General features: G+C 50.6%; 2 protein-coding genes across 2 annotated transcripts in view; one reads left to right on the top strand and one right to left on the bottom strand.

Moving 5' to 3' along the window:
• The first annotated feature begins 487 nt into the window (after positions 1 to 487).
• Positions 488 to 8310, top strand: VIL1 (villin 1). Its single transcript, XM_033064917.1, has 20 exons — positions 488 to 562; positions 2839 to 2940; positions 3149 to 3223; positions 3359 to 3555; positions 3795 to 3903; positions 4149 to 4259; positions 4348 to 4550; positions 5018 to 5096; positions 5216 to 5314; positions 5411 to 5564; positions 5675 to 5775; positions 5910 to 6047; positions 6201 to 6359; positions 6439 to 6618; positions 6733 to 6878; positions 6974 to 7118; positions 7398 to 7586; positions 7741 to 7809; positions 7958 to 8095; positions 8180 to 8310. The coding sequence occupies exons 2-20, from the start codon at positions 2866 to 2868 to the stop codon at positions 8291 to 8293; spliced, it is 2481 nt and encodes an 826-aa protein (XP_032920808.1). The 5' UTR covers positions 488 to 562; positions 2839 to 2865; the 3' UTR covers positions 8294 to 8310.
• Positions 8311 to 8934: 624 nt separating this feature from the next.
• USP37 (ubiquitin specific peptidase 37) overlaps positions 8935 to 19284 on the bottom strand; it is a 34501-nt gene continuing 24151 nt past the window's right edge. Inside the window, exons 19-24 of the mRNA XM_033065007.2 lie at positions 18561 to 18727; positions 16697 to 16757; positions 14485 to 14600; positions 13559 to 13628; positions 12935 to 13073; positions 8935 to 12367 (exon numbers count right to left, since the gene is read on the bottom strand). Coding sequence (XP_032920898.1) covers positions 12280 to 12367; positions 12935 to 13073; positions 13559 to 13628; positions 14485 to 14600; positions 16697 to 16757; positions 18561 to 18727 — 641 coding nt within the window. The 3' untranslated portion in view covers positions 8935 to 12279. The remainder of the gene's footprint in view (positions 12368 to 12934; positions 13074 to 13558; positions 13629 to 14484; positions 14601 to 16696; positions 16758 to 18560; positions 18728 to 19284) is intronic.

Below are 19284 nucleotides of genomic sequence, written 5' to 3'. Positions count from 1 at the left end.
TGGAGGACAGCCCCCCCAGGCTGCCCTGGCACCTCCATCCAAACTCCTTCCCCCTCCTCCTGGGAAAAGGTCCCTGGTGCTACACGGATGGACGTCCTGCCCCTTAACAAGGAGGGGGTAAATTTACCCATAGGCTGTGACCCCTCCCCAGCTTTGAGACTTCAAATGAGTTTGCTCCAAATAACGTGTCAGGCCTTCCCCATATGGATTGGGGGGCACATGGGGGACAACTTGTGCTCCCCACCCCCGCCATCCCAGGCAGTTCCGGGGTTTCTGGGGGGAATGTCTCTCAGCTGCCCCCCTCCCCCGTGCCCTCATTGGCCCTGTGCCTCCTCTCATTAACGAAGTATCTTCCCTCCCTGATGGCTGCACTCATTACGGAGTTCATTAGTGGCCCGGCTGGGGGGCCCGGGGAGGGGGCGAGCCCGCTGGGGCCGTCCCCTAGCCCTGTGCCACACTGACGGACTCAGCCCTGGGACACGGCCACCGAGCAGAGGGCAGCAGCGGCCACCCGGGTGTCCCACCCCAGCCAGCCTCAGCCCCACTGGGGTTCTGCACCCAGGTAAGGGGTCCAAGGGACACTCACGGGGTGCAGGACGTAGGAGCTGGGTGGCAGGGTGAGCAGGGTTTGGGGGCGAAGGGAGTGGACGGCAGAGCAGAGCCCACCCCTGTGGCGTCAGGACACCCCCTTGTTTGTGGCTGACGTGCCCCTTGTTCTGGTTCAGCCCTTCGGAGGTCCTTGTGGGGAGGGGGGACCGGCAGCAGGATTTGGGGCTCGCTGTAGCCTAGCCGGGGTTGCAGGATGGCCGCAGCGCTTGTGGCATGCTGGCTCAGCAGGGCAGCCAAGATAAAGCTGCAGCAATCCCGAAGGGCTGGGAAGAGATAAGAGCGGGACAGGACGCCCAGAGACCTGCCTACTGCTGACATCTGCCTTTCCCACCTTTATGGACGCTGTGGTCATTCCCCAAAACAACCTTCGGGCCTGGGAGCCACTTCAGTCCCTTCTTCTTTCTGCCAACATCATCAGATCCCAACCCTTGGGACTGGGGTCTGGGGCATAGGACAGGGCACTGGGCTTAGCTGTGCCACCACTTTATGTCATGTCATGTCCTGTCCTGTCCTGTCATCCTGCAAGCCCCAGCCCCTTGTCCCATCTCTGAACCCCCTTTCTATCCCCAAGAGAACCTTGGGGCTGTGGATACCCCCAAGGCAGGGAAGCAAAGCCAGGAGTAACCAGGGATCTGGCTTCCAGCTGGGGTGTGGAACAACCTGGGGGCAGTCCCATGGTCAGGGTGGTGATGTGCCAGTTAGGGGCTGGGAAAGGGATTCCCCAGGAAAATGGGGCATTGCTGTCACTTTATGAAACCTTTTTGGGGGACGAGTCACCCAAAAAAGCCCATTTCTGTGGTCTTAGTGCTCCGTGTCTGGGAAGGTTTGGGGATTTTAGGGTGTGGGGAGTGGCAAAGCCCATCCCCATGGCATCAAGGCACCTCTGTTCATGGCTGATGCCCATGTGTCCTGCTCCAGCCCATTGCTATCACTTTATGGAACTTCTTGGCAGAATGCAAAAGAAAAAAATTCAGCATGGACTCAATACCAAAGGCCAAGAGGGGAAGAGGCCTGTGGAGGGCAGAGGACACCCTGGGCACAGCCAGCCTGTGGGCAGGGTGCAATAACGCCGGGGGAGACGGAACACCCCATGAGTAACGGGGCTCCTAGGTGCCACAAAGTCTTGGAGGGCTGCGGGGACCTTGACTCTGGGCTGTCTCTGCCCTTATATGGTGAGCAAAGGCTGGGACATGAGGGAACAAAGGTCTCCTGGGTGCTGGCACCCGAGCACTCCGCCTAGGTACGCTCACCTGTGCACCCAGCTCTGCAGGGAAGGTGAGGGGTTGGGGTAGGGTGAGGGGACAGAGGGTGGGCATGGCACATCCCATGGCCACCATCACTCCTGGCATGGGATTAGCCTGGGGATGGGTTTGGAGACCCACCTAAGCCCCACCTTGGGTCTGTGCTGTGGGGGATGTTACCCCCTGCGTCCGAGGGATTGGATGTGGGTGCTTGTGGGGGCAGCACGGTGGGGCCAGGTGGGGTTTTGCAGGGCTGGGAAGCGGAGAGCTCCCATCTGGGCAATGGCAGCACTCCCTGGCAGCCTCCAGCTGGGACACGCAGGGCTGCTTTGCCTGGCACTGGCTGCTCGGCCGCTCTGTCTGCTTGTGGGGAGCAGTGTCAGCCTGGCAGGGACAGCTGTGGACAGCCTCGGCAGCGCTGGCACTCTGCAGCCCTGTGGGGGTCTGAAGCAGGCAGTGTGTGTGTATCTGCGTGTGTGTGTGTTTGTTGTATGTTGTGTGTGTTGTATGTTGTGTGTGTAAGCAGTGGCTGTGTCATGCTGTTCCACTTCCTGCCAAGCCGTGCCTGGACAAGGCTGAGCAGGGCCAGCTCCCGCTGGTCCTGGGGAGGAACAGGCCACCGCGCAGCAGTGTCACCCAGCTGTGGCAGCTGTGCTCTGGGTGCTCTGCACAGCTCTGTCCCATTCTTGGAGACATGGCAGGGCGCTGGGGCACTCACAGGATCCTGCACCTTCCCAGCCTGGACCCTGGTACGGGCCCAGTCTCTGCAATGTCAGCCAAGCTGAGGAGATGGCAGCCCCACCTGTGTGCCCACAGACCTGACACCACGCTGCTGGGGTCCCCTTGCCCCATGCAGCTCTGTACAGGGGGGTTTACAGCTGGGCTTTCTGCAGAGCAAGCAGGGAAGCAGATGGCTCGGCAGGTTGGCTGTGTCCCAGCTCTTAATGACACTGCCTGCCGTTAACGAGGGTGTTGCCGATGCTGGCAGGTTCCCTTGCTGGTGGTACCTGTCACCATGGTGGAGCTCAGCGCCAAAGTCTCCAGGACACTGAACAAGACCACGCCGGGCATCCAGATATGGCGAATTGAGGTGGGAATGGGGGCACATCATTGGGCTGCTTGGGGATGGGGGTCTTTGTGAGGGAAGATCCTGTCTTTGTGTCCTTAGTACCTGGGTTTGGGGGTCTCAATGAGGCATCCAGGATTAAATCCAGCAGGTCCCACTGCTGGGGCAGTGGGGTGCATGGGGCTGGGGTGGGGGCTCCCCATCAGGGCTGACGTGTCCCTTCCTTCTGCAGAACATGGAGATGGTGCCAGTGCCCACCAAAAGCTACGGCAACTTCTACGAGGGGGATTGCTACGTCCTGCTGTCGGTAGGGCAGTCAGGGGTTGTATGGGGAACTGGGAACGGGCTCTGCCCTGAGGGGGATGGGGGCAGGGAGGGGTGTCTGTGGCCAGTGTGGCCTGGGGACACAGGGGCTCTTCTAGTGGGGACTGGTGTCCTGCAGACACGCAAGTCTGGGAGCAACTTCAGCTACGACATCCACTACTGGCTGGGCAAGGAGTCAAGCCAAGATGAGCAGGGGGCGGCTGCAATCTACACCACCCAGATGGATGATCACCTGGGCTCAGTGGCCGTGCAGCACCGCGAGGTCCAGGGACATGAGAGCGAGACCTTCCGTGCCTACTTCAAGCAGGGAATCATGTATGTTGGTCACCCCTGGGGATCTGCTCCCATGGTGGGTGACAGTGGGGAGGGGTCCTGTGGGGACATCCCCAGTGGGGATGGGGACAGCTGTGGATCTGGAACTGGGCTCCATCTATCCATTACCACGTGTGTGGGTGGTACACCTGAACACCCCCCTTTGCACAGAGGTGGGAGGGAGATTGCAGTGGTGCAAGGAGGGGGATCCAGGGCTGACACCATGTCTGTTACCCCCCCAGATATAAGAAGGGTGGGGTGGCCTCAGGCATGAAGCATGTGGAGACAAACACCTACAATGTCCAGCGACTGCTGCATGTGAAGGGCAAGAAGAATGTGGTGGCAGGAGAGGTGAGTCATGGGGTGTGTGGAGAGCTCCCCCCAGACACAGCTGCCTTCAAGCAGGGCACACAGTGGGTGTGGGATGATGCTGAATTGCTTTAGGAGCAACTGCTCCCCAGAAAGTCCCTCTCAGGGTAGGGAGAAGGAATGTAGGCTGGAGGTCTATATTCCTGAGTGAGAGGGGCTGCAGAGCCATGGGGATTCAGGGATTCTGCTGCATGACACTCACCCTTTCCAATCCCATCCTGCTGCAGGTGGAGATGAGCTGGAAAAGCTTCAACAGAGGCGACGTATTCCTGCTGGACCTGGGCCAGCTCATCATCCAGTGGAATGGCCCTGAGAGCAACCGAAACGAGAGGCTGAGGGTAAGGCTGGGGGTCCCAAGGTCATCTCCTGGAAGAAGGGGGGGTCACCCTCCCTCACCTGGGCTTATCCCTTCTCCCCTGGCTGCAGGCGATGACCCTGGCCAAGGATATCCGGGACCGGGAGCGTGGGGGCCGTGCCAAGGTGGGCGTAGTGGACGGTGAGGCTGAGGATGCCTCACCAGAACTCATGAAGGTCCTTAAGCATGTGCTGGGTGAGAAGAGGGACATCCAGCCAGCCATCCCTGATGACAAAGTGGACCAGATAGTCAAGTCCTCCCTCAAGCTCTACCAGTGAGTTGTTGGGGGTGGGTTACACAGGGGCATTTTCCATGGTGCCAGAGGGAGCCAGCAGCCACCTCTGCTATGTCCCACAACTCCCAGTCCCGTGGACAGACAGCAAGAAGGATCAAAGCCACAGCAGGGGTAGGGATAAGTCCTTTGTGTGGCGTTGGAGCAAGAGGAATCCCAATTGCTAAGAGGAGATGCTCGTGCAAGCATCACCTTTGGATGCTGTGGCAATGTCCCTCAGTGGCCCCATAACATCTGACGCCCCTCTGTCCCTCCTTGTGGCCATGATGAGCTGCCTGGCAGGGCAAGCTATAAACCAAGTTCCCACCGTGACACAGCAGGAGACCCCCTGTGTCATGATCTGAGGAAGGGGATGGGGAGGGGACATCCCCACTAAACCCTACCACCCTGTAACGGGGAGGGGGTTTTTCAGTTTCTAAGCCTTTTTCCCTTTCTTTTTCTCCCGTCAGCGTCTCCGATGCCAGTGGGAACCTGATCATACAGGAGGTGGCAGTTCGGCCCCTAACTCAAGACATGCTGCAGCATGAGGTCTGTCACCCATGCAGTGCTTGGGGGAGCCCAATTTCCTTGTCAGCTTTAATCCTTCAAGAGCCAAATTTGGTGGACTTGCCTGAAGTACTTATTTTTTTTGTTTCCCCTTCTTCAAGGACTGCTACATCCTTGATCAAGGAGGTATCAGGATCTTCGTCTGGAAGGGCAAGAATGCCAACAAGGAGGAGAAGCAGCAAGCGATGAGCAGGGCGCTGGTGGGTGCTGGGCTAGGGCCTTGTTATGGGGTAGCCTGACTGCTCCCTGGGGTGCCAGGCACTCCACGCACACGCTCTGTGTTTGGATCCCACCAGGGCTTCATCAAAGCCAAGAACTATCCAGACAGCACCAGCGTGGAAACAGAGAATGATGGGTCCGAGTCATCCGTCTTCAGGCAGCTCTTCCAAAAATGGACTGTCCCCAACCAGACCAGTGGGTTGGGCAAGACCCACACCGTGGGCAAAGTGGGTGAGTGTCTCCTTCCAGTGTGGAAGGACTTCTTGGATTGGGATGGGCAGGCTGTGGGGGCAGCCCCGTGGCCTGAGGGATTTGGCTCACCCCTCTGCCCTTCCCCACAGCCAAGGTGGAGCAGGTGAAGTTTGATGCTACCACGCTGCACGCTAAGCCCCAGATGGCTGCCCAGCAGAAGATGGTGGATGATGGATCTGGAGAAGTGGAGGTAAGGTGGCCGTGGAAGAATGTGGGACCCTCTCAAGCACCCCCTTTACTATACCAGTGGATACTGTGGGGGCCAGGGTCTGCAGGTCAGGAGGATGCACCAGCTCTGGCAGCATTATATCCCTGTCCCACCAGGTCTGGCGTGTGGAGAACAATGAGCTGGTGCCTGTGGAGAAGAAGTGGCTGGGCCATTTCTATGGTGGGGATTGCTACTTGGTGCTCTACACCTATTATGTGGGGCCCAAGGTGAACCGCATCATCTACCTCTGGCAGGTGAGACCCCCAGAGCGGCGACAGGGGTGGGGGACAGGGGTGTACATCCCTGGGCTGGGGTAGCTCTGCCCCTTGGGAACAGCGTGAGACTTGCCTCTTCCCAAGAGGCAAGGGGGGCTGTGACGGGTGCTGAGCTCCCTCTGCCCTGCCCAGGGCCGCCAAGCCAGCCCAGATGAGCTGGCCGCCTCTGCCTACCAAGCCGTCGCCCTGGACCAGAAGTACAACAATGAGCCCGTGCAGATCCGTGTCACCATGGGCAAGGAGCCGGCCCATCTGATGGCCATCTTCAAGGGCAAGATGGTGGTGTACGCGGTGAGCACAGGGATGTTGGGGCAGGGGCGGGTGAGTGAGCTTGTGGCACCAGTGGTGACCTCCTGTCCCCGTCCCCCAGGGTGGCACGTCACGGGCGGGCAACACTGAGCCCACACCCTCCACACGCCTCTTCCAAGTGCACGGCACCAACGAGTACAACACCAAGGCCTTCGAAGTGCCTGTCCGTGCCTCCTCCCTCAACTCCAATGACGTCTTTGTGCTCAAAACCCCCAGCTGCTGTTACCTCTGGTATGGGAAGGTGGGTACTGCTGGGCACTGGCATGGGTGCCACTGCCTCCAAGAGAACTGTCCCCACCTCCTCTTCCTCTCTTTGCCCTGGGCCAGTGATGGAGCAGCTGTGCTTGCTTGGCAGGGCTGCAGCGGGGATGAACGGGAGATGGCCAAGACTGTGGCTGACATAATCTCCAAGATGGAGAAGCCAGTGATTGCAGAAGGACAGGAGCCACCTGAGTTCTGGCTGGCCCTGGGGGGCAAGTCCCAATATGCCAACAGCAAGAGGTACCAGTCTTGTCCCTGCCCATGCCCAGGGGTAAGATGGGCCACCAGTCCCCAAGTAGGGAGAGCCCCATTCCCATCACGTTGACCCCTTTCAGGCTGCAGGAGGAGAACCCCTCTGTGCCCCCCCGACTCTTTGAGTGCTCTAACAAGACGGGCACCTTCTTGGCCACAGAGATCATAGACTTCACCCAGGATGACCTGGAGGAGAGTGATGTTTACCTGCTAGACGCCTGGGACCAGGTGAGCTGGGGGAGCATGGAGCAGGGGACAGACCTTTGATCTCACAATCTGATGTTCCTGGGGTTAGAGGACCTGCATCAGCCACAGCTGGTGCAATGGGAAGCTGGAAACCTGCTTAGATGTGACCCCATGATGCTTTTTTCCAGCCTTCTTGCTCTGGGAATGCTGAGGATGTGGATTGCCAGTGTCCTTCCCCATGGACAGAGCCCATGTGCCTCCAACCATGGCCCCAGAGGGCTCCATCTCACCCCAGAGGTGGACATAGTGACTTTATTGCAGGTTTTCCTCTGGATTGGGAAAGATGCCAATGAGTCAGAGAAGGAGGCAGCAGCAGTGATGGCACAGGAGTACCTGCGGAGCCACCCCAGTGGGCGGGACCTCGACACCCCCATCATTGTGGTGAAGCAGGGTTATGAGCCCCCCACCTTCACCGGCTGGTTCCTGGCCTGGGACCCTCTCAACTGGGCTGTAAGTTATGGAGGGGGTTTGAAAGACCAGGGGCTCCCTTTGCAGGAGGGACCAGATGTGGGCCTGGCCCCAGGAGCATCTCCAGGGTGTGGGCAGCAGCTTGCCTGACCCCTGTGTGGGCTGAGGGGCGTGAGCACTTTTGTCTCCTTCCCAGGACAAGAAATCCTATGAGGCACTGAGAGCTGAGCTGGGCGATGAGAGCAGCCTCGGGCAGCTCACCTCAGTAAGTGGCACGAGAAGGGAAGGTGGCTGGGGCACAGAAAGCCCTCCCACCCCTTGGCAGGTGACAGGAGGAGCTGCAAGGACAGATCCTCCAGTCAGCAGGCACCTGGAACCTGGGCCAGGCCCTGACTCTGCACCCCCCCATACAGGCACTCACATCCAAGCAAGAGGTCTTCACTGCCTCCACCACTCTCGTCCCCTCCAAACTGGAGATCTTTCCCTTGGATGTGCTGGTGAACACTGCGGCCGAGGACCTGCCCCGGGGTGTGGATCCCAGCAGAAAGGAGGTAGGATGAGGCCAAGGGGCTGCTGGAGGGAGAGACAGGGAAAGCCCCCACTTCTTCAGCTCAGCCTCCTTTCTCTGGCCCCAGGACCACCTCTCCAATGAGGACTTCCAGGCTGCTTTTGGCATGAACCGCTCTGCCTTCAACAGCCTGCCATTGTGGAAACAGCAGAAGCTCAAGAAGGACAAAGGACTCTTCTAGGGCAGGAGCCTGGGCACAAGGACAATCCCAGCTCTTTAGTAAATAAAATAATTTGGAAAATAGGGCTGTGGTCTCTCCCCTCCAACCCCAAGGCCCAGCCCCAGCTGTGGGGGTTATTTGGTTAAGAGCTGGCACACAAGGATATGGGTCTTGACACCAGTAACCACCAGCTGAGGACCTCAACTCCTCCCCTCACCCTCAACTCTTTTGCCTGAGGCCTTCCTTTGTCCTGGCTGTGCTCAGAGGTAGTGCAGAGGCTGGGCACGCTCAGGGAGCCAGGACTCTCCCATCCCGGCACCTGCCGCTCCGGGCTAAAGGTCCAGAATACAGCTGGAGCCACTCCTTCCCTTATCGCTCCAACTGCAGTAAATACGTGTGCTACCAAAGGTAAACGAGGGGACACTGTGCCTCTGGGGACTGACACCAGGGAGCACTTGTCCTTGGACCCAGGAGGGGTGGAGGGCATCTCCCTCCTACTTGGCTCTACAGGGATGCTGAGAGGCACTGAGCTGTCCCCCACTGGGACATTCTCTCTCAGGGGGGCCAGGATGGCCATGTGCTGAGGGGCACTGAACAGACACAGGGGATGCGGAGGTGCAATGCCCAGCAAGAGCCAGCAGAAATAAGATTCCAAATCAATAGAGGGTTAATAAAGAGGTTTTAATTTCACAAAAATCTATCTACACATCATTTAAAAACGGGCAGAGGGAACCCAAGAGCAAAAACTGTAAAGAATAGAGAGGAACAGGTCTGCTAAAACACAGAGAAAAGCACTGCTCCACATCAACAGTGTAAAGAACCATAAAGTCAGGGTGCAGGCAGAAGCCAGAGGCAGGCAAGGCTGGAGTCTGGCAGCAAACCACATGGACAGCAGCTGCCAGGGGTCCTGCACCCCTTTTTCTCTCTTTGGCGGGCAAGTACAGGGATAATTAGCTCCATTAAAAACAAAGCAGATGAGTTATTCCCAGCCCCCCTCCCGGATCACGACATTCCCCACGTGCCTCGTGCCAGGGTGAGCCCGAGCAGGAAGCGCTGAGCTGGCAATCAGCCCTTCCTCAAGCGCAGGACTGCAGGACAGGAAGGAAGATGCACGGCCGATCTTATCTGTGCTGCCCTGAGCAGGGGGGAAGGCGAGGCCGAGGCCACAGGTGTGAGCTCTGCTCTCCTCCCGTCAGTCCCACTCCGCTGCTCCAGTCGGGAAAACAGTCCTTGCTTTGCAAAGGCTCTTTGTGCAGCCCTGCTGGCCAGGGCTCCCCAGGGACCCGCACACAAGCTCCAGTTCATTGACACCAAAGCTCTGCCCCTCTCAGATTAGGGATGTAAATCAAGAGCAAATTATCGGTCAGACAACGAACGAAGCGACGAAAGGAACGGAGGGATGGGAGTTTTTTGAGTTTCTGTGCTGAATCACACTTTGTACTAAATTAGGTTGATTCAGAAGTGGGTAAATGTTTAACTGAGGAAGAGCTAGTACATGTTCAGGGCCCACAACTAAGCTTCACCTACTGTACCCAAGGACAGGTATCCCACATGGAAGGGCCAACCTTACTGAACCTGCCGCCGCAACAGCGTGATCAGTGGGAATGACACAACTGGTGGGCAGCACATCTCTTGAGGATTACACACCTGTCATCCTCCACCCTGCTCTTGGGCAGGGAAAAAGTGGCTTCTGCAAGGAAGGGGCTCTGTGGACACTCCTGCCCAGCTGAAGGTGCAACTGAGCTGTCATATGCCAAACAAAAGGAGCTTAAATTATAGTATATGTCTGCAAATTCTTAATTGCTAGAATAACAAGCAAGACCTTTTCATAAAACAAGGAACACTGGTTTCAAGCATCAGCTTTTGCACCTTGATCCAAACAAAACTGGTTTTAAACAAAAGTTACTGCACTGAAAAATCAGGCAATGTTTGCTTTTATTATAAATTAACTGGAGTGCAGCGCCTTGTAAAAACAACCTTGCCACCCAAAAAAGCAGAGCTGACTTCTGATACTACAGGAATACCAGTTATTTACAGCACAAGCATAGGATGTGCTTGGGGAAAACAGGTTTGCCCTCTGGACGGAGCAGTCCATCACATTCGCAGGGTGATCAGTTCAAAGGACAACTCCCGTGTCACCACCTCTTCCCATCGCCCAGAATTCAACCAAAACGAGTACTGACAATAGAAAAGTATAATGCTTTGTAATAAATTAACACACACCCACCTCAGGCTGCATCTCACCCGATAAACACTCTGGCATGTTTACAGCCAAGCCTTTGCTGCTGGCTCAGACCAGAGGATGCTGCTGTGACCAGGGCCCCTGTGCTCATCCCACCTGGGACGGGGAGGGAGGTCAGACTTCACCACTCCAGGGTCCCCTGTGCTCGAGGTGGGGAGAATACCTGTCTCTCGAGAAGAGGCCCCTGAGGGCAGCGACACTCCCTGCCAGGACAAACTCTCGTGTGGAAGTGCCCGTGAAAGGTGCCTGCTGTCTCCAAAATCGATGGATTTGTCTGCTTTGCTGCAGCCGATTTATTCCTGAGAAACTCCTAATGATAGTTTAAAAAACTCAGAAACTATCTCAACGGCAAAAATGGTGATTTTCTTCTTTTTTTTTTTTTTTTCCCTTGAATTCTTTCACCTCTAAACTCAGGCTGCAAAAACTAGAGGCCAAAACAAGAGCAACTACTCTGCTTACAGCAACAACTTCTCTGAAATGAGTAAATGTCAGTGAAAGGAAACATCTGCCCCTGCTTAATTAGTGCAAAGGTGCTGAAAAAAATGAACTTAATAGGCTTCTCCCCCCACTGCTGAAACAAGCTATAAAAGGAGCATCATGCTTCTAAACTCAGCAGAAAGCATCACTTCTTCCTAACCATGTTCTGTTAATGCTGAACATGGAAGGGCCTTCCGAAAGCTTTCCACCTGGCTTAGTTTCACAGTTTGAGCACTCTTGCACTCCTCAAAGAGGAGAATGGAGACGTGGCTGCAGTACAAAGCCTCTTATCCTGGGGTAACACAAGACCATGGTTCAATCACAGAGCCGTTCAAGTGCCAGGTGCTGCATGGGAAGGGTAATGCCAGAATGGCTTTTTCCCCTCCCAGAATATGCAGACTGTCACTCACCTCCTGCCACTGCTCTGTTGCTCCAGGTACTCAGCTACCCCAGAGTCACATTGGAGCAGCCCTAAGCAACACAACTGCAGTGTGAAACACAGCACACCCAACAAGAGACCTCACCTCTCCAAACGGCACTGATGCAACAACCTCATGGAGAAAATGCAATCAAATAATAGAACTTATAAAACAAAAGAAATCACATATATAATCTCATGTCTAAATGGGGATGACAGTGAATGGTGTAAAAAAAACAACAGAGCTGCCACCAGGTATCAATACATTCCACAGCACCGACAGTTTGTTTCCTGGAACCGCACGTAAATAGCGGAGCGCTTACAAACCCATGAATGTCGCAACGCATCAGCTTGAGTGATTCCAAAATGCCTGTTAGCCAGGTAACTGGCAAGAACCTGCTCAGTGATCTGGCTTTCCAGTGAATATTACTAACACAACACACGCCAGGTTACAGTCTATTGCTTAAATTGCTCTTGGAGAAAAGAAAAAAAGCGCCAAGTGATATGTAAATCTTCGCCACTCACGTCGCACAGGTGAATGGGCTTTTAAAGTCGAGTCTTTTTGCACTATTTTTTAAACCAGTTTATGAGCAGCTGTAGTCTTGTGGCTTGTTACAACTCTTTAAGGCTCCATGCTGACAAAATCATTTGAGAAACATAAAAAATTTCACCACAGGAGGGTCGCTCTGGATGTCAAGGTTTAAACACGAAGTTCAGGCCCAGGACTTGCACAGATGTTCAACCGAGCCTCCCATATTTCTACCTTTTGTCTCATGTTTTGGCCCTGAGCTGTTTGTTTGTTACTCCTGCGTGTCTGGCACAAGTTCAGAATCTTCCCTGCTCCTCAGGAGGAACAAGGTGTTTCACTCTTCACAGAGGCTGACGAACCGATCTTCCTACTTCCAGGCTAAGTGGCTGTGCATTTTTTTCTGTTTCTAGTAACTCATCGAAGATATCTCTAGAACAGAAGGAAAGACCAACAGTGAAACTTTTGTATAACAACAAACCACTACGTAAGAAAGCCCTGAGGGAATCAGCAACTGGATTTACTCCACAAACTCAAGCATTACAAATCCTGGCAAAGAGAGACATCTCTAAGCACCAGCAAAGACAGAAGAGGAGGACACAAACCTTCTTCAGCTCTGTGTGCCTGAAAACATATAATTTCTACCTACAAACCTCTTTTTGGCTGTGTCCTGAGATAACCATGGCTGCAACAACACAACTGTTAGGAGCAGGGGTGAGAATTTACAAATATCACAGCACTTAAAGAAAAAACCCAAGCTCCATGATGATTCCTGGTGTAATACATGCACTTAGACACTGAAACCCATTCTTAAAATACAATTTAATGCATTTGTTAAAACACTATGTATTACTGACATGCAATCCCACACCTCTGAACTGTGAGCACTTCAATTTTGTCCTTCTGGAGACATTCTTCATCCCAGCAGAGGACCAGAGGAAGAAGAGAAGCCCACTTCCTAACAAACAGCAGGTAATTTCTACGACCCAAGACACCTACTTGTGCATGTAGAAGAAGATGTATCCACTTCGGTCTCTGTCACACTGAACGGTGGTCTCCAGAGTTCTAGAGACTTCCAAGTCATTGTAGGTGAACCAGGACTGCTTCTTGATATCATAGACATCACTGATATAATGACCTTAACAACAGAATCACAGAATGGTTTGGGTTGGAAGGGACCTCAAAGCTCATCCTGTTCCAAGCTGCCTGCCATGGGCAGGGACACCTTCCACTACACCAGGCTGCCCAGAACTTTACCCAATCTTACTTTGAACAATTCTGGCAATGGGGCAGCCACAACTTCTCATGCTGCACTTGAGCTGGTTAGCTAGGTACCCTGGTACAGCCACCCATGTCAGATTTAAATGCCAAAAAACCCTTAAGATCCTGGTCCCTCAATCAGCTGGTAACAAGCACAAGAAATTCTATGGAGCCCATAAGCTGTAAGTGCTGTAGTCAGACACCACGATATATCCCCAACCTGCTCCCCCCATCAGCAAGTCATGACAGAAGATCTGCTTTGCTGCCTGAATTCTTCCCTATAAATAATTCTGCTATGGCAATTCTGCATACAGATTTTTCAAGCTAAGTAAGAGATGAAGAATAAAATGTGGCATCTTTTACCAGAAGATGATGTGCTTCCAATATGGCTGACGATGCTGATGAGACGATAGGAGTGAGGAAGCTCTCCTGTCTGGAGAAAATAAAGTACAATTTAAGCTTTCAGGCATTCTTTTTTCCTCCCACACAGCTTATGGGCAAGATGAATTATACCTGAGATATCGACTTTGGCTACTGTATTCAAAGCTGCAACCCAATGAAGGATTACAGAACCAGATACCCTGGTTCACACCTAACAAGGAGTCCTTCTAGAAGCAGGAAATGTGTATTTAATCTATCAGCAAGCCAATGAACATGCAAAGGAGCCTCTCTGACCTCAGAACAGATGCTGCCATGAGCTCTACACTGCAAAGTTTTCTAAACAACCATTTCCTGAGCAACTTCCACTGATGTCAGAATTAATCCAGCAAATAAACAGAAAAGCCAAAAAGGAAGACCATGCTTACTTCTGAAGTATCAAAGACATACCACTGATAATGGTACAGAGATTTAACAGCTCATACTGGATATGTAGCTCAAGTTCTCTTGTCCTGCACCTGTAATGTCAGTGGACAATTCCCTCTTTACATGCAGGAAACATGCTCTTTCTATTCAATGGTTTTTGACAATTTATTTTTTAATACTCTCTTGACCAGGAAATGTTACTTACAGAGTTCACTGACAATACTGTTACAGTTTCTTAGAGGAACTCAGAAGGTCTCTGCAGATGATTTTTTGGGATTTTTGTTTGGTGGTTTTTTGTTTGTTATTTTAATTTTTTTTTTGTAATTAAAATACCACTGTAAGACTTACAGATAGAAATTTTCTATGTTTTCACTTCAGAATATAGAAGATCTTTCTAGCCTCTACACCTGTTTTGTTAAAACTACCTCCAACACTATAAAGAATAGATATATTTCTCAGGTGGCTTTTGAAATCACGGATCACACCTCAGCATTTCTTTTCAGCTCTTCTGCTTCAGCTTCTGAATACTCCATGTCCAGAACATCCTCATTCCCAGAGTCTTCATCAGAGCCAATGCTGTCCAGGAGAGAGCTGTTAAACTCTAGAGAGCAAGGAAACAATAATAACTGCATGAGAAGCTGTGGACCACACAGATATTCACAACAGGCTGAGGTGTATCTACGCTCATAAACAGGTGTAACAAAATTTCAAGTTTCACTTTCAAGGAAAACAGGGGATACTGGAATTTCCAAACAAAAGCTCTTGCCGTTTTCCAACTTGTCAGAGCAACAGTTAAGGGTTTTGGAATTAATTTTAGCACCATCTCCCTCATACTTTTCCAAAAGGCAATGACAGCTGGGTGATAAATGAGCAGTTAACACTCAGTTGGCTCTGGAGCACCAGTGGGCTTCAGACAGGACAGGCAGCAAAAAAAGGACAACCAGTTTGGTCAGGGAACTGCAAGTTCCTGCAACGAGAAGCTATGAATTACAGTTTTAACTATAAGTTGCATTAACAAAGTGCATTTTTTAATTAAAACTGGCATCAAAATGCTACTGCTGGCAGCAGGCATCTTTTCATTGTTTTCAATGGTAAGAAGGCTGCTCACCACAGGAACTTCCAGTTTGCTTGGCTGAGCAAAATGCATGCTGCTTTCTGTAAAGAGCCGGAAGGCACCACTGCTCCCTGTACATGCTGTTCCAAACTTCCTGGGGTTCTGCAGCTACCCAACTAATTTAAGATTTTGTACAGTTCTCATTAGGAGAAGTAGCTATGCTTTCACCAGTTAAATTAAAGCTATGGAGTCTTGGGTGAATGAGAAGTTGAGATTAACAGGACACTGCTCAGGAATTTGTTTTCATGTCTGTTTTCAAGAGACTATCACACCAGCTGTGATGGAGCTGTTTTGCCAAAGAGATTCTCACACTGTTTGTCCTGTTAAATCATCAGTCACTGGATTAGTATAATCTTCTTGGGAAGTTTACAGATGACTCCTTTACTTAACTGGGAATCCTTTACTGCAGCTTTCCACACTTCCTTGGGCTGTAGGGTGCATTACAGCCTAGAAACACAGCCACTTTGGTGGCTCTGTGCATGAAGCACCTGCCACAGGAATTGCTAAAGGCCACTTCACCAGCGGTGCCAGGATGACTCCTGCTTCTCTGCTTATGGTATCATGGGATGCCTCACAATGCAACCAGCTCTGCATTCAAGATTATGTACATCTCCTTGAGCAACTGCTTCCTGATGCCTTACAAACAAGACAGTAGCAAGGAAATGCTCATGTTTAAGCCAAGCAACTGTAAATCAAGGGGATGAAAGATCTCTAGCCTTGAATTCTTCCTGGATATGAATCAAGGAAAACCAGAGAACTGGTCAGTTAGTTTGCCAGAGCTCAGGGTGAGGGATGCCTAAGCAGCATTCAACTTCTCTTCAGGAGCTGACACAGGTTCATCCAGTAACGACCGAGGGCCTTTAAAGGGCCCTGAGCAACTACAAGTGTCTTAACACAACACTTTATTATCCCTCCCTCTCCCTCTTTGGAGCAGGAATTTTCTCTCAGTTACACTTTGCTCTGCCAGATTGTATGAAATCACTTGCATGCCAGCCTCACACAAATGTTAAACAGTGCCTGAGGAGGCCTACAGCACTGTCTGGATTTGGAGGACACAGATAGCATGTTTTGGGTTTCCTTCCTCACCCCCAACAGCTACACCTTGCAGTGAGGTCTGTCCCCCTCCCTTCCCATATCTGATGGAAACAGCACTGACTCATTTTTCCAGGCAAGGCTAGGGCATTCATTAATCAGCCATAAAATACCAATGCAAGTAACAAATAATCCTTATGGTTCTGACTAGGGCCATTAGCATGCTGGCTTTGCTGGGAATGCAAAGTTTTAAGATCCACTGTGCTTTCTCTATGTGTTGCTTGTAATATATTACACATATCTCTTTATATATCTCTATATCTACCTAAAAACTCAACAGACTTAAGTAAGTAATTTTTCAGCTTAAGTTTTTTCTGGCATTTGCTTTCACAACCAAGAACAAAAAAAACTGACCTTGAGTGCCAAATGCAACAAAACACACACCAAAAGAACATGAATCCCAGCTGTCTTACTGACAGGAGCAGCACTCATACACACACAGCAATTTTCTCTCAAAAGTAACATACTGGAACAACTTAAATAAGTTTCACCTTGTAGACTTAATTCCGTGGCTCGTTTGAGGTCATCATCCTCTTTCTGTTCTCGTGCCTCCTAATGGGGAGAGAACAAAATTTAGCTCATTGAGACATTCCACTGTTTAAAATTCTTGTGGTGCTCTTTTTCCATTGAAACAGTGCTGCTCTGGTTTCTACAACAAACTTGACATTGTAAATTAAAGTTCTGTGTGAAGGAATGTTTGCAACCACCGAGAGTCCAATGATCCCGTGCAACAGAACCTGGGACAAACCTTCATTAAGGCCTGTCAAAGCTCCTGAAGTTTGGTATGCAGCAGAGCGAGTCCCCAGTTACACCGAATGCTTTCCCTGGATCATTAATTTGAAAAGCATCTGAATGAATTTGCAACCCTGTGCTCAGGAAAGCTGTCACTTACACACAAAGCTCCTCACACTCTGGCAAAATTTAGTCTACTTCTGACCAAAGCCAGCTGAGGACATGGTCATTAAATCCTGACAGATTCTGTTATTTTTAAGCCATTTGAAAGTGGAGCCAATGGTTCTATGGAACAGGTGTAATCCACAAAGGCAGCATGCAAAAAGATACCACTAACCAACCAGGTATTAAAAATATTACCAAGAGCAAAGAAACCTCAAGTCAACAAACACTTCTAATGTTTGGATAATATCATGCCCCTATTCCTCCCACCACTCTTGAAAGCCCAGAGCTACCAGCAAGCCAGTCATTAATATTTAATGAGCTGGCTTCTTAATTTAGGGTTTGAGTGCTTTCAGCACACCTGAATGCAGCACCCCAACTATGTACTTCAAATCAAGATAACTACAGCTACTGCATTTCCATGCCCCAATCATTAGAATAGTAGATTTTTGCTTCAGAACTGTAGCAGTAACACTCAAAGGGCTGTTTTACACTATTAGCATGAGTCCTTTAATCTAACTATTTCTAAAGGATTTGGGAATCTTTGTTAAACTGCTCGGCACTGATGAATCAAAGCTACATCTGGCACGGAACATACCAACCAGCACCTTATAATGAGTAATGGGAGAGAAAAAAATCCAAGAGCCATGGAAACATCAGATCTCATAAGGAAAACCATGACAGCTTTGGTATTAATAGAGAGCAGACAAGGGCACCTATTTAAAGGAAGACCTGGCTCAGTGCTTGCTATTTCTCTGCTGCTTGGTTAAACTTGTAGAAATCAGTTACAGGTCTTGCAATTCAAGTGGAATACAGATAGTTAGCACACAACACAAGAGCCCCATTCTTTCCAAGCCTAATTTAAAGGACTTGTTTTCACCTACATTTGGGATCCTTTTTCTGCTTTACTAACAGTGAAGGACCTCATAAATGCTCAGTTTCTACATTCTTCACTAAGCATCCCCTATTCACTAGCAGTGGAAACACACCTAGGACAGACACATTTTAGCCTGACCTGACATGGCCATTCTTAGCCTTGGTTTCAATTTGAAACCTGCCTCTTTCACTGAGTCCTGACAGGAAACACTGCAAGAAACAACGGCCAGAGAAGCTAAAGGTGGGCTGGGATCTTGATGTCAGAGAGAAGAGTTTAGAGATTATCATAGTTTTTAATATAATGTGACAAACCAGTGCACTAAAGTGCATGGGGAACTCTGAGAAATCTGTAGTCTGTGATGTGATACAGTTTTCAAAGCAAACACAAAATGTGGCCAGATGTATCCAGTGTCATCACTTTACTGACACTGGAGTTAGAAAAAACCCAAACCTTTTTCCATCTGGTTATCTCAAAAGAAAGCAGAATAATTCCCTTGCACTTATTGCCTGGATGCAAGCCTTTCCTTTAGCTTTCAGGTTTCCAGTGTTGGGAAAGACAGCTTAAGATAGCAAACTATTTCTTACTTGCTCTTGAAGGCTTTGAGCCAGTGCCTGCTGAAGTTCTTGCTCTTCCCTCTCTCTCTCCATGTCGTACTGCTGCAGCCAGTCAACCTCCCCTTGGGAGCCTTCTGGAGTTTTGTTTTCCTTATTCTCATCAAAATCTTTAGTTATCTCAGTGAAATTGGCAGGACCTGAGGAATCACAAAGTACAGTTTATACACTTCTGGGTCTTCTGTTTGTTACCAGCTAAGTCCTCTTTAAACCACCACAATCCTTGCAGCACAGTGACATCTATTGACAGGGAGCTCACCTGCCATGAAACACCCACACACGAGTCAAACGGAAAAAGCTCCAAAGTGCAATCTTATACTCATTTTAACTGGTGCACAATGAACCATTTGATTAATCCCTGAACCTGTTCTCTTCTTGGCCTTTTATGTTCACTCAGAAACAGCAAGCCACACACCACTAGGTTTCTGCAGCCACGAACCTGAATTTCTCCATAAGAAACCATGGATTACAAATATTTGCATTGCATATTATACCTTGGAATACTACAGATGAAGCCACAATAAAAACCAAACCAAATGCAAGATGAAAAAAAGCACAAATCTCAAGCAATGTTTGAATGTGCTACTTTTAGCTTCAGCTAAGAGCCTCAGTCTTGTGAACACTATGTTTTAAAGGTGCATGAAGATTGTAACTTTTTAGTTCACCTTTGAATTAAACACTTCGGCAGAAGTGCTTT

Source organism: Catharus ustulatus, chromosome 7, assembly GCF_009819885.2.
Source record: "Catharus ustulatus isolate bCatUst1 chromosome 7, bCatUst1.pri.v2, whole genome shotgun sequence".
In the NCBI taxonomy this organism is placed as follows: domain Eukaryota; kingdom Metazoa; phylum Chordata; class Aves; order Passeriformes; family Turdidae; genus Catharus; species Catharus ustulatus.
The sequence above is the reverse complement of the archived record's forward strand: the minus strand, read 5'-3'. Positions and strand labels throughout refer to the sequence as shown.